Consider the following 14,122-nt stretch of genomic DNA (forward strand, 5'->3'; position numbering starts at 1 on the left):
AGGCTTAACTCATTCAGACCTCCCTCTGGAGTATTCACCACACAGTATTTTTATCTACTTCCTTTATCTGAAGCAGAAATTAGACTTTGTAGCTGTTTAACCATTTGGGACACAAAAAGTTAAGTTTATAAGAACAAACAGTTTCTGAACAATGGTAGTTACAATGTTGCTTGTTCTCTAGATTATAATTAAAGGTTCTAGTTAGTTATGCCAGCCTTAAGGACAGCGGTAGTTAAGTATTTCCCCTTTGCTTCTATGAAAATAACTGTGGACAGAATCATGAAGGTGGGGTTGGGGCTTTCAATCATAGCTGAGAAATTTGGAAATTGCCATAATTGGGTCGATATTCTTATCTAGTAAGTTGTGACCAGATTGAGAAAGCCTCTTTGACATAAACCTTCAAGAATCTCCTATGGTTGCTATTTAGGGACAGAGATGAGAGCGAGACAGGGTTTTGTGACAAAGAAAATGGGTTCAGCCTCTCATTTATGTTCCTACTCTGTTAAGAACTTGCAGCTTCTCTGCCATCCACCAATGTTGTCTTTCTGGCTGTCCACATGTTGCAGCCTAGCTTCATAACTGTTTCAAGTTAATTCTGTAGGACAGGCGAAGTCATTGAGCACCAGTTCTGATACAGAGATGTTTACTGATGAGATCTACTTTAAAAAATCCAGCGAGAAATTAAAAGGGGCATGGATGCACCCGATTGGCTAGGGATGGTTCTTGGGCGGCAGAGTGCGGGCTCCAGTCAGTAGGGGATTTGGACTGGCTGCTTGAGCTCCTTGGTCGGCTCCCTCCGGGTCCTAGCGCGGTTCTCACCCCCGCCCAACAATCTCCAGACGTCCGGCTTTGCGCCACAGCCCAACCAGTTCCCTCCCAATCCTACTCTCCCGGAGGCGGAGCTTAGAACCAAAAGCTTCTGATTGGCCGTACCACGGGCGCTCCCCTTCCCCGCCCCCTGACGAGGTGAGAGTTCAGCGGCCAGCAAGTCGGCTGGGACGACAATGGCGGGGCTGTGGGTCAGGACAGTGGCACTATTGGCGGCCAGGCGGCATTGGCGGCGGTCCTCCCAGCAACTGCTGTGGACGCTGAAGGTGAGCAAGGCCGGGCTCGCGTGGGCCTGGTTGCCCCGGATTCCCAGGCGACACCCGCGGCGCATCCCGGTTGCCCCAGGCCCGGGCCCCCGAGTAGACTGCGCTCACACTCTATCCTGTCACTGGGCATCTCTTGAATGCTCATACCCACGGGCACAGGCTTAAGCGGGCCGAGCATTTCCTGCGCTCCTCCGGAATGGCCTTTGGGCTTGGATCCCAGAGTTTCATGGTGCTGGTTTCGCCTGCAGCTTTCTGGACAGCGTCTGTAAAAGTTCACATACTCTTTTGCTGTCTTTGCAAAAGACACTTTGAAGGGACACTATGGATTGCTGTTTGAATAGTTAAGGCTGTGAGTTTGAAAACACTGTGCTAAGTCAAGATTGACAGAGTACACCTGTGACCCGAAAGCCTGCTTAAACTGTATGACACCATTGTTATGAGTGAGAAATGCACCCTCTGAATTTATTCTTTTTCTCCCTAAGAACTGCTTAGCCTGATTAGAAACGTAGTTCACATCACTGTGGTTCGTTCACCCTGGGTGTCATGGTGACATTTTGACTCAACAGGTTTGGAGTTCTTGTTAACCTCCTTCCTCCTTCCATATGGGATATATTGGCCTTGTGGGTGGCATTCACTTCCCTAACTTTCAAAATACACTTACTAATTCACTCGAGCACATATCTTAAAATGACGGTCCTCTGAAAACCCCTTGAAGACCCCTTGAAAGGCACGGTTGACCGTGCCTGCTAAGCTTCCCTGATGTTCAATCACAAGTAATGTTGTGCCTGTAATGACATCATTGGAGAGGCTCGAGGATTGTGAATTTGAGGCCAGGCTAGGTTACCTAGAGGAAACCTGACTCAAATCCTTCCTTACCTCTCAGGGGAAAAAAAATTTAAAAAATTAAAAATTTTTTTAATTTAAAAATTAAAAAAAGTTAAAAAAAATTCTTTTCTGCAACGTTTGGTTTATGCTCATTGAAATTTGAGTTGACACTTGGATGATCTGCCTTTTTTTTTTTTTTTTCTTTTTTTTTTCTTTTTTTTTTTCTTTTTGAGAACCAAGTCTGTCTGTGTACCAGTCTGGCCTCAGCATCACAGAGATCTCCATGCCTCTGACTTCTGAGTGTAGAGTATACTGCTGAGCTCAGCCCACTTTACTCTTTTTTTTTTTTTTGAAAGATTTATTTATTTTATGTATGTGAGTACACTGTTGCTGTCTTCAGACACACCAGGAGAGGGCATCAGATTTCATTACAGATGGTTGTGAGCCACCATATGGTTGCTGGGATTGAACTCAGGACCTCTGGAAGAGCAGCCAGTGCTCTTAACCTCTGAGCCACCTCTCCAACCCCACTTTATTCTTTTTAAGGAAATGGGAAAAGTCCCACTCAGGCAGTGTGAGCTGAAAGGTTATCCTTGGTGCCAACCTCAGAACGCAGGTTCTCATTGTTCTTTGTGTTGCCACACCGCTTTTGTTCCTTAACTTCTGTCATCCTGTAATCATTTAATCTGCGTTTGCTCTTGCTAAAACTCTGACACATTTCGTTACGAAATTGCCTGTAGTGGGAAGGTATGGTCTTTGGAGTCACAATTTATCTATTTTTTCTTCTGTGGGGTTTGTCTTCTTGAGACAGGGCCTCACTTAGCCTAGCTTGGCTTCAAATTGGCTGTGTATTGGAGGAAGATCTTGGGTCTCCTGCCTCAGCTTTCCTTTCCCCATCTCAGGGTTGAGGACTGAGCCTGGGGGCCTTGCACTTGTTAGACACGCACTCTACCACGGAGCTAAATCCCTAAATCCCTGCTCCATCTTCTCCACTCTCACCTCCACACCAGGTTTGGATATTGTATATTGGATGTATGCTTTTGTAGATTTTTTTTTTATAAGCAAATCTTTATTTAATGCCTCCTGTGTAGGGGGTGAGTACAGCTCCCAGTGCTTATGAACTTTCCTCCAGTAATGAAGCAACAACTTGAAAAGGCTGTGGAGAAGTTTTGGTGGTGATATTAAGATAAAATAGACTGAGCTGACCAAGTCAATATTTTGACCTTATGCCTTAGGCAACTATTGTGAATTAAGTCATTCATTCTTCATTAAGCATATAACACCACCACTTACAAAAGGTGGACTCAAGGCCTGAAGTGTTAGATGACTTGCTTAAAGCCATAGAACTAGTAAGTGGCAGTCTTGGAACTTGGAAGCTTTAGGCCTAGAACACTGAGGCAGAGCCGTACCACTGAGATGCACTGCCAACTTTCTAGAAATAGTCAATACTCTTAATTATATCATCCTACTTAAGCTAAACAATGTTTCAACAAGGGTCAGTTAGATGGTCCAGTGGTGAGGGTGATTGCTACAAAACACACGTGGGCTTTTAGAAGGAAAGGCACAATTAAATGTCATTGCAGGACTCCTGCTTTCATGGTCTCTGAAGTTACATCTCAAGAGTTGCTAAGGAGCCCAAGAGAGTCTTGTAATGACTCTTGTTACTGGATAGGGTCACATCTGATTTGATACAACTGTAAATCAGAAGGGTTGCCAGGAAGTTAAGATTTTTACTACAGTTTACCAGTGGATACAGCACTGAAACAACAAAAAAGCAAGCAAACAAAAACAATAAGAAACTCAAAACCTCCTTCCCTGTATCATTGAGGATTCTGTAGAGAAACAGAACGGATAGAATCTATCTACTGTCTGTCTGTGTGTCTATCCATCCATTTATCCATCAGCTACCTGTCATCTATCTGTCTGCCCATCCATCCATTCATCAATTATATCTATTCTGTCTGTGTATCTATGTATGTATGTATCTATCTGTCTATCTATCATGTATGTATGTATTTATGTATCTATCTATCATTGAGGATTTATTAGAATGGCTTACAGACTGTGGTCTAGCTAGTCCAGTAATGGTCCAAGAATCCATTAATGTTTCAGTTACGGAGGCTCTATGTCTCAACTGGTCATCTATATATACTGGAGTCCCAAAAATGTAGGCTGTAATGCCAGTGAAGGAATGAACTTGTCAGAGAGAGAGAGAGAGAGAGAGAGAGAGAGAGAGAGAGAGAGACTGACTGACTGACTGACTGACTAGCTTCCTTTTCTATATCCTTTCTATAGGCCACCAGCAGACGGTGTGCCCCAGGTTAAGGTATCCATCTACTTGGGTTTTAGTTAATCCCAGATGTGGTAAGGTTTACAGCAAAGAATAGCTACCACCCCCACCCCCACACCAGTAACCTTCACTTGCCAGTAGCTCCTCACAGGGGAGTGAGCCTTCAGTGTTTGTCCTTTGGGGGATGTCGACAGTTGGATCTTGTGAAGGTGATCGCAGTTGCTGAGTTCATGTTTACAGGGGCTGTGCTGTATTTGGAAGACAGGGTGTCACAGTACTGTTCTCCACTTCCCTGCTCTGACACTCTTTCTGCTCCCCCTTCAGTGATGCTCTCCGAGCCTTCAAAGTGGTCTCAGAGATGTCCGTTTAGCACTGACACTTGGCAGTCGCTGGCTCTCAGCACTTGGACTGCCTATGAACCTCCACCTGCTGAAACCAGAACCCTAGCTGACTAAGAAACTAGTCTATGGATATAAACGTAAGATACTTAGGAGCAGTTTGACAAAATGCACATTTTTTAATTAAACATTAATTTCTTTTACATGTGTTTGTAGTTTGCCTGCATGTATGTCCGTGCACCATGTATGTGGCTTGTGGCTGTGGAGGTCAGAAGAGGGCATTGGATCTATGGGACCTAGAGTTACAGATGGCTGTGAGCTACCATGTGGGGGCTGGGAATAGAGCCCTGGTTTCTCTAGAAGATTACCCAGTGCTCTTAACCTATGGGCTCTCCAGTCCAACAGGATGTCCATTTAGAAAAACAGCAGTGATAGGTCCTCCAAGGGCCTATAACCTTCCCTGCTTTGTTAGCATTCTCTCTATGAAGGCGTATTATGTCTATGTGAGCAGCCTTCACAGAAAATGTGGTTAATTGTGTTGGAATCATTGATTTTCAGCCAGCAAGAGGTTTAACCAGATTCCTAAATTGGGAGCTCCTTCTTGTCCCCATGCCCCTATGTCCCCATAATTTGTGCTATATTTCTTTTTTTATTTCTTTTTTATTTTTGTGCCATATTTCTATTCTGTCTCATATTGAGTTCACATTCAGTCTTGACTTACTTGATTTGTAAAACAACCTTTAAAACACATTCTGTTTAAATACTTGTTTTTTTTTTTTTTTTCTAGCTACGTTCAGTGGCTGGAGGTGTTAGTTTTATGGTAATTGCAACAGTTTATTGAGCTTTTATATGCCTTAAATGTTTTCACTCCTTCTCCCTGCTCTGAGACTGATCTCTCGGAGGCTCAACTGACCTCCAGCTCTCTCTCTGGTTGGGTTTGCCCTTGTACTTCTTATCCTTTTGCCTCCATTTTAGATTCTGGGCTGACTGGTGTGTCCTACCACAGGCTTGTTTATGCAGTATCGGGCAACCAACCCGGTGGTGTGTGCACGCTGGCCTAGCTTTCCACCAGCTGTGCTCTATCCCCCAGCCCTTCACTTATTATCCATGTAACAGCCAGGTTAGAAGTCCCAGCTTTAAACAAGAGGAAACTAACCGTGAGCAGTTAAGTAATGTATAATTGTTAAGGATGTATAGCTGACAGGGGTAAAGTCTGAACCTTGGACTTTATGAGCCCAAACCTTGCTTTTCCAATAATAGCTCTTTTATCAGCAGAGTGATAGTGTCATTGTGTGACACTGTTGCAGTTTGTAAACTTAACCTGTCCTTCAAAAAGCTTAAACATAGCTAGTGCTTTAGGATTGGCCTAAGGCAATCTTTCTAACATTTAGTTTATAAAAAAACCAAAAACTAAACTCATTTCAGAAATGGATTTTTAGTGAATAAAACATTGATTGAAGGCATTTGCATATACATTTATCTGTCTGTCTGTCTGTCTGTCTGTCTATCTATCTATCTATCTATCTATCTATCTATCTATCTATCTACCTATCTATCTATCTATCTATCTAAGACAGGGTTTCTCTATATAACCCAGGCTGTCCTGGAACTACTGTGTAGATCAGACTGACCTTGAATGCCTCTGCTTCCTGAGTGCTGGGATTAAAGGCCTTGGCCACCATGCCCTCTAGGCTGGTCAATAGTAGTACATTTAAACTTCTACGTTTTGGCTATTATTTGTTTCTTCAGTTCAAATCAGGGAAAACATGGCAATAGCCCTGTTCTAACTGTAAGAGAAGTTGGTGACATTTTTGATCAAGAGAAAGGAAAAAACAATTGCTTACAGACTGGTTCATCTATATATTTATTTCATTAAAAATTTTATGCGAAGGTTGCTTTGCCTACATGTGTGCTTGTGTACATATGTGCAGTGCCTATGGAGGCCAGAGGATCCCTTGGAACTAGAGTTCCAGACAGTTGTGAGCTGCCATGTAGGTGCTGGGAAGAGCAGCTAGGGCCTTTAATCACTGAGCCATCTTTTCTGTCCGTCTGTCTGTCCGTCCGTCCGTCCATCCATCCATCCATCCATCCATCCATCCATCCATCTATCCATTTATCTATGTTGGTAAGTAGGTGAATAGGGGCAAAGAACGTGAATGGAAATTTTTAAAAAAATTTTATTTATTTAATATATATGAGTACACTGTAGCTGTCTTTAAACACACCAGAAGAGGCATCGGATCCCATTACAGATGGTTGTGAGCCACCATGTGGTTGCTGGGATTTGAACTCAGGACCTCTGGAAGAGCTGCCAGTGCTCTTAACCGCTGAGTCATCTCTCCAACAGGTGAATGGAAATTTTAGACACAAATACAGGGGTTCATAGACATATCTGTGGTTACAGGGTGACCAGAGTATAGTGCGTTAACTCTTTATTACTGATGGGTACTTGAGAGAAGAAAGGAGAATTGATTAATTTGGCTCTCTGCTGCAGAGGTCTTATTTAATGATCATGTGATCTAGCTGTGGGTCTAAGGCGAGGTGGAACACCTTAGTGGGGAACACTGGGGCAAGGGGGCTGCCTCATGATGGACAGGAGGCAGAGAGCTCCATGAGGGAAGGGAGCTCAGACAGAATAAAGTTCCCAGGAACCTGCCCTAGTGACCTCCCTTTATCCAGTCCCCATCTCTGGTATTAGCACTGATGGTGCTGATGATGACTTCTCAACAAGTACCATCAAATTATGAAGCCACCATTAGACTCAGAGCTCCCAGGATCCAACCACCCTCAAGACATACCTTTGAATGTTTCTGCTTTGGGTACCAAGTCTTTAATTCTTGACTTGTTAGTGGCATGGTTTAGACTCAACCCATAATACAGGGGAAGAACATTCGAGAAGTAATTTCCATCCATCTCTGTCTGTCAGTTTGTTGTTGCAGCTGCCTTTAACTTAAAGAATATTTAAAAGTAGGTTTGCAGCATCTTTTGCATCTCAGGCGCTGTGATATATGCTGATAAGACGGGAGAAACTGGGTCTGGAGGTGCTTAGTAGTTGAGAACACATGCTACTCTTGCTACTGGATGGCATTTCACCACACCCTGTAACTCCAATTCAAAAGGATATGATAGTTTCTTTTGCCTTCCATGGACATTGCATGTATGTAATGCACTTACATATATGCAGACACTCACACATGAACAGAAAATAAAGACAAATATATCTTTAAAAATATAACTGCAGGGTGGTGGTGGTGCATACCTTTAACCCCAGCACTCTGGGAGGCAGAGGCATGTGGAACTCTGTGACTTTGAGGCCAGCCTGGTCTACAGATCAAGTTCCAGGACAGTCAGGACTACACAGAGAAACCCTGTCTCATCCTCCCCAACCCCTAAAAATCAAAACCACCCCCCCCAAAAAAACCCCCAAAGACTAGGAGAGCATGTCACAGGTACAGAGAGCTCAAGGATTAAAAATAAAGGTTGGTGAAAGTTTGGTAAGTTCATTGTATTTGCGTGAGAAGGAACTCTCTTCCAGCAGACAGTAGTCAGTGGGCAGAGGCATAGGTGGTATATCTGCTCTGCCCAATAGCATTTACCGAACCTTAGATAATGTTTGTTTTTCATGCTTGTAGCCAAGGAATGGTGTTTCAAAATATCTTACAAAATCTTCTTTGTTTCAGCGTTAGGAATTTTCCCTCTTGATCAACCTCTTCCATACATTGTTTACTTTGGCATGCAGAAGTCTATTGCAATGATCTGCTTTTTTGCATATATGTTTTTATCTGAAGAATCTCTCCAATTATTATTTAGGTTGGCAACTGTTATCCTATTATGGTGAATCTTGATCAACCTGATTGAACTGAGTCTGCACCTTATTTTAGACTCTGAGACAACACTTAGTGTCAGTCAGTCAGTCAGTCAGTAAGTTAGTAGGATCTGACCTAATGAACAGCCAGAGAGGCTGAGACAGGAGGATTGCTATGAGTTCAAGGTTTGCCTCAGCTACATTGTAATATCAGAGCAACCAGCTGTCTCAGTATCATCTTAGCATTGCATAGGTAGAATACCCTTGTAAATGTACAAGTTTGATACTGGACTTTTTCCTATTGTTTTTAGCATGCCAATGAGGGGGGTCAGCAAAAGTCTGATATAAAGACAACTAGCAATTTAGGAAGTAACTTGTTACTTCTTTTACAAAAAAAATGTGGACCTCTAGCTGGTTGGTATAAATTTGGCACTTTTTAACATATCACATGGTATGGGAACAGTTCTGTAGACGTGAATTGGTGAGGTGGGCTGGGCACAAGCTTGTGAAGGACTCATGTGAAACAAAGAATGTAGCATAGAACAGAAGAAACGTTCAGCGTTCAGCCGGCATCCGTCTCTGGCTGGAGACTGCTGTCAGTTCTATCCTCAGGAACGCTTGTAGAGCAGTGGTCCATTGTGTAGCTGCAGTTCCCCAGACCTGCAGAGGTCAAGCGTCTGGGGTGAGTCCAGCTGTCTGTTTTATTCAGCAAGCCTTCCAGCGGTTCTGATGCATTGTGCAGTGTGAGAGCCACTGCTCACGAGCAGGGCTGTGAAATTGCCATACTATACAAAGAGAGCTACAAATGGATTTAAAAAACGCCAGCATTTGTATTTTATACATTAAAAGACCAATTTGACCTGAGAAGATAACTCAGTCAGTAATGTGTCTGCCATCCAAGCATGAGAAACTGAGTTAGGCTCTCTGGAACCCATGTAAAAAATGCTGGTGTGGTATGCAACTTTAGTCCTAGTGCTGGGGGAGCCAGTGAGTGATCTCTGGGTATATTGACACCCTGACTTACAAAGTAAGGTGGAAAAATATCAAAGAGTGACCTTCTACACACATATATACACACGTACATGTACCCGCATGCAAAATGCATATGCACCAACAAGTGCACATCCATATACCATGCATACATTTACATAAAAGGAAAGGACTGATTTTTATCTTTAAAACATTAAAAACTGAATACCTTTTTTTCTTTTTAGTTTATAGGTGAAAAAATTTAAAACATTAAATAAAAGTAGAAGCACATGGGTCTCTGTGAGTTTGAGGCCAACATAATATGCTTCAGGCTCGCCAGGCTAGAGTTAGGCTCTGTCAAAAAAACAAGGTTAATTTGAAATGTAAGTAAAGAGGGTTGGGGATTTAGCTTAGTGGTAGAGCGCTTGCCTAGCAAACACAAGGCCCTGGGTTTGATCCCCAGCTCCAAAGGAAAAAAAAAAAAAAAAAGAAATGTAAGTAAAGAAATATATCTAATAAAAAATTTTTAAAAAGAAATAATAAAAAAAAAACAAGGTTAAAGGAACAGTATAATGATTTTTGTTTTTTGTTTTTTTTTTTTTTTTTTTTTTTTTTTGGCTTGAATTTCAATTGTAGAGTCAGGTATAGGATAGAATTAGTGTTCCTACCAATTGAGAGGAAGAGGTTGGTTTTAGAGCAGTCCTTCTCAACCTGTGGGTCATGGCCCCTTTGTTGGCAAACCTCCCCCTCCAAAAGTATTTACATTATGAGTCAGAATGGTAGCAAAATAAGAGTTATGAAGTGGAACAGAAATAAGGTTATGGTTGGGGATCCTCACAACATGAGGAACCGCATTAAATGGTAGCAGTGATAGAAGGTTGAGAACCTTCTAGAGACTGAGAAGGGCTGAGGAGAGCACACAGTTGGCCCTTTCAAAGTTGCTTCCAAGGCAGACAGAGCCAGAGCAAAGCCCTTGGGTTACTTTTTTTTTTTTTTTTTTTTGTTCTTTTTTTTCGGAGCTGGGGACCGAACCCAGGACCTTGCGCTTCCTAGGTAAGCGCTCAACCACTGAGCTAAATCCCCGGGTTACCTTTTTGAATAACCCACAGAGCTTCAATATTACGGCCATACGAACTGTCCTTCAGAAATGTGGTTGAATGCGTATCGATCCTGATTTCTGCAGAGGTAAAAGTTTTACCTTGAGCCTTCCCTGTGTGACTTTAAGGTTTAGCCCTGCTCATTTGGGCCTGGAGCCAAAGCTTAGTCAAAAGAATGGTCTCCTGTGATTCTTACCAGGGAAGAACTGTTTCCAAGATCCAATGTGTAACTTGGCTTCAGGTTAATGACCACCAGGCTCATTTCACATGCTCATACGCAAGTGAAATATACGCAAGTGGCCAGCTGCCATATCAGACAGTGCAGCTCACATTGTGTCACTGAACTTGCTGTCCTTTGAGGTGAGGAAACTGACTGACTGTGGCAGAGGTTTGAGAGGTAGGAGCTTTCAGGATTGAAAATCCTGAAAATTTCTGTATAGTTGGGGTTGGAAGAAATGGCTCAATGGTTAAGAGGGCTTACTAATATTGCAGAGGACAAGGTTTGGTCTCAGGACCTACATGTCGACTTACAACCATTTATAACTCTAATTTTAGGGAATCTGACACTGTAGGCTTAGATTTTTCAAAACCTAGTTTAATAAAGGTTTTTAGACACTTTAACCTCCTTTTCAGTCCACCACCTACCAGAGGCAGTGTAAAGGAAGGGTTACTAGGGCAAAGGAGGATGTGGGCCTGCTTAGAAGTAGTTCTTTGGGACAATTCCAATCTTCACTGTCGGTATATCAGCAATTTAGGTCACATGAATCAGCAGCAGGAGCTCAGTCCACTTGCAAACACCATTCACAAGTCAGTGATGGCATTTCAATCCAGGAGAAACTCTGGGGCTCTGCCAAGAGGCCTGCGTCTGTGCAGAAGCAGCAGGAAACTGCCAGATTACCACTAGAAGTTCTTTGTCTATGAAGTCACAACAAGCAATGGTCAGAAAAGAAGGCAAGGCCACAGAGGAGGAGTCAATGTCACAGGGTCATCAGTGAAGACCGATGAGGACCAGCAAAGAGTGGCGAGGCAAACCAATGCAGGAGCATCCTCCACACTTATACCCTTTCCAAACACCACGTGCCCTCTCAAGGGTCTGCTCTAGCAAAACATCCCTCCATGTGTCTGTTTCAGCAGAAACATCCTCTCATAAGAATTTCCAGAAAAACATCACATGACACAACTAAGTTTTTGAAGAAACTGGACATTTCTACTTCATGACACCTCGTCTGAAACCAGAAGTCTCCTTCACACATGCGGTGCCCATATATACATTTAGGACAAACACATACACATCAAATAAGCAGACAAAAGAAAGGAAGAAAGAGAAGGAAGAAACAAAGATAGGTGGCTAGGGTTAGAGTGATGGCTCAGTGATTAAGAGCACTTCCTGCTTTTCCATAGGACCCTGGTTCAATTCCCAGCACCCACATGGCAGCTCAAAATTGTAAATCCAACTCCAGGGATTCTGAGACCCCCACACAGGCATATAATGCATGTAAAATAAAAAATAAATAAAATTATAAAGAAACAAAGTGCCCATGATGAGGGGAGCAGGTGTGAGTGTTCAATGTCAGAGCGGCCTGGGTACGCTTGGTAAGGGGGGTCCACGTGGTGCCCTGGGTGCAGGTGGGCTAGCAGGAATGGCACGGTAGGAGTCTAAGAGAGTGGCTGAAGCTTTTGAGTTGGATTATGTAATTTCCTCATGTTCTAGCTTAGTGTGGAGGCAGGCGGGAGAATCTTGATTGTACCATGCTTCTCCGATGGGAGCTGATCTGCTTAGGATGGGTATTTAGGTGAACCATCCAGGTGTCTGAAAGAAACTATGTGTGATGACATAGTCTGGCCTCCATTAGGAGAGATGCGCTCCTCAGAAGGGCCTGGTGGTCTGTGGAAACGCTGCAGTCAGTCCACAGCTGAAGCTTTGAGTCTCTTGAATTACATGCAGAGGAGACAACCTTCCTTCACCTAAATAAGCAGACATGAAGCATCAGCTTGTGCTTCTTCTCTTGGCAGGGTCGTCTGCATCTTTTCGAGTTAGTTCATCGACAGAATTGTTTTATTTTTAGGTCCTGTTCACCTGGGTATGTTATGTGGCTTTGGTCATGGCAGGACTCATGTGGAAATTTTCTTTGAGATGATTGCTAGTGGATTATCTAGTTTTACTCATAGCGAGACACAGCTCCAACCCAAAAGCAGTGTTATTTTACCGTCAAAGGATACTTATTTTCTTGTTTTCTTTCAGTGGCTAACTTAGTCTGTCCAAAGGCCCAGTCATGTCCTCAGTTTTGGGTTAATTTACTGTATGCTGACAAGACTGCGTTAGGTATGACTCTCTCCTGCTGTGCTCTTAGCAGCTTTAAGGCCGTGGAGCGCTATAACTGCTCTCTTTTGCACATGAAGACATTTCCTGTGCTCTTGAGAATTGACAGAGTTGAGATTTGTTCCCATGTTGGAGTGTAGATGAGAGTTGTTTAATGAGTATTATTACTCTAATGGCAAGTCTTAAGTGGCTTGGTATGCTTTTTTGAGGCCAAAGCTGGGCACTTTGAGCTTTTGTGTGATATCTTTACCTTTAGGGGCACTTGACAGCCTGTAAAGAGTCATGTGATCCTTTTAATGAGTCTCTTGGGAACTAAGGAGATATCTGACTTACATTTTGTGAAAGGCCCTTAGGGGTGATTTGTTCCATGTCTTACAGTTCTGCAAGAGTAGAACGGAGCATCAGCCATGTGTCCCTGATGGTCATGCTGCATCCGTGTGCCATGCTGACCAGGCACTTACTTCTCCCTAGGAATGGAAACGACAAGGTCCCTTTCTTTCCAAGGAGGAGTGTCAATGGCAGTATGTTGTTTAAAGGTTTTTCCTCAAAACATTTATTTTGTGTGAACGCTGTCCACTTTACCACTGAACTCTGTTGGTGCAAAGCTCTCGTCTGAGGGAATGAGAGATGGTACTACACCGGAGCCAAGTAGGAGTGAGCACTGAGGTGGAAATGTCTGGTTTCTTTGGAGACTCAGTTGTGTCATGTTCTGTCTTTCTAGAAACTGTTATGAGAGGATGTTTTTGCTGAAGCAGACGTATGGGGGATGTTCTGCTAAGAACAGGCATGTGTTTCTCTGGAGGCACCCTGGAAAAAACACATGTGATGTTCTGTTAGAGCAGATGCTTGAGAAGACATGTGGTGCTTGCAAAGGATATAAACATAGCCCAACGGACAGAGACAGGGCTGTGTGGTGTTGGTACACGTTGCCATTCTTCACTGGCCAGTGTTGGGTTTTGCTGACAATGCTGCATGATATTGGCATTCTTACCATTCTTACCATTGGTTATCATGACTTCATAGAGAGAAACACACCACAAAAGCTGGTGGTGTTCCAGCAGTTCTTGGGGCTGATTGGCAGAGCCTTGGACAGGTTTCTTCTAGATCAACCTGCCATTGCTGATTAGTGAATGCCATGTGAACTGAACTGCTGATCTCCTGATAACACAGACTGAACTTGCTCCAAGGAAATATTTCTAAACAGGTCAACATCTGCCTTTGCTTTATTAACCTTTCCTTTCCACTACCTCTGGTGGGTGGGGGATCGAAGGGAGGTTATTTATTAGAAGTAGGTTTTAATGACATCTAAGGTTCCAGACCCTGACCTGGGCTACAGCCTCACGTTGCCCCAAATGACAATGATAGTGGCTACACAGACTTTATA

General features: G+C 43.2%; 1 protein-coding gene across 6 annotated transcripts in view; it reads left to right on the forward strand.

Moving 5' to 3' along the window:
* The first annotated feature begins 936 nt into the window (after positions 1-936).
* Positions 937-14,122, forward strand: part of Pcca (propionyl-CoA carboxylase subunit alpha) — a 340,323-nt gene continuing 327,137 nt past the window's right edge. For 5 of the 6 annotated variants that reach the window (XM_063274647.1, XM_063274648.1, XM_063274649.1 and 2 more), the window contains exon 1: positions 937-1,094. In XM_063274647.1, the coding sequence (XP_063130717.1) occupies positions 1,005-1,094 (90 nt within the window). In that variant the 5' untranslated portion in view covers positions 937-1,004. The remainder of the gene's footprint in view (positions 1,095-14,122) is intronic. The other variant, NM_019330.2, reaches the window with a different exon arrangement.

This window comes from Rattus norvegicus, chromosome 15 (assembly GCF_036323735.1).
Source record: "Rattus norvegicus strain BN/NHsdMcwi chromosome 15, GRCr8, whole genome shotgun sequence".
Lineage (NCBI taxonomy): Eukaryota > Metazoa > Chordata > Mammalia > Rodentia > Muridae > Rattus > Rattus norvegicus.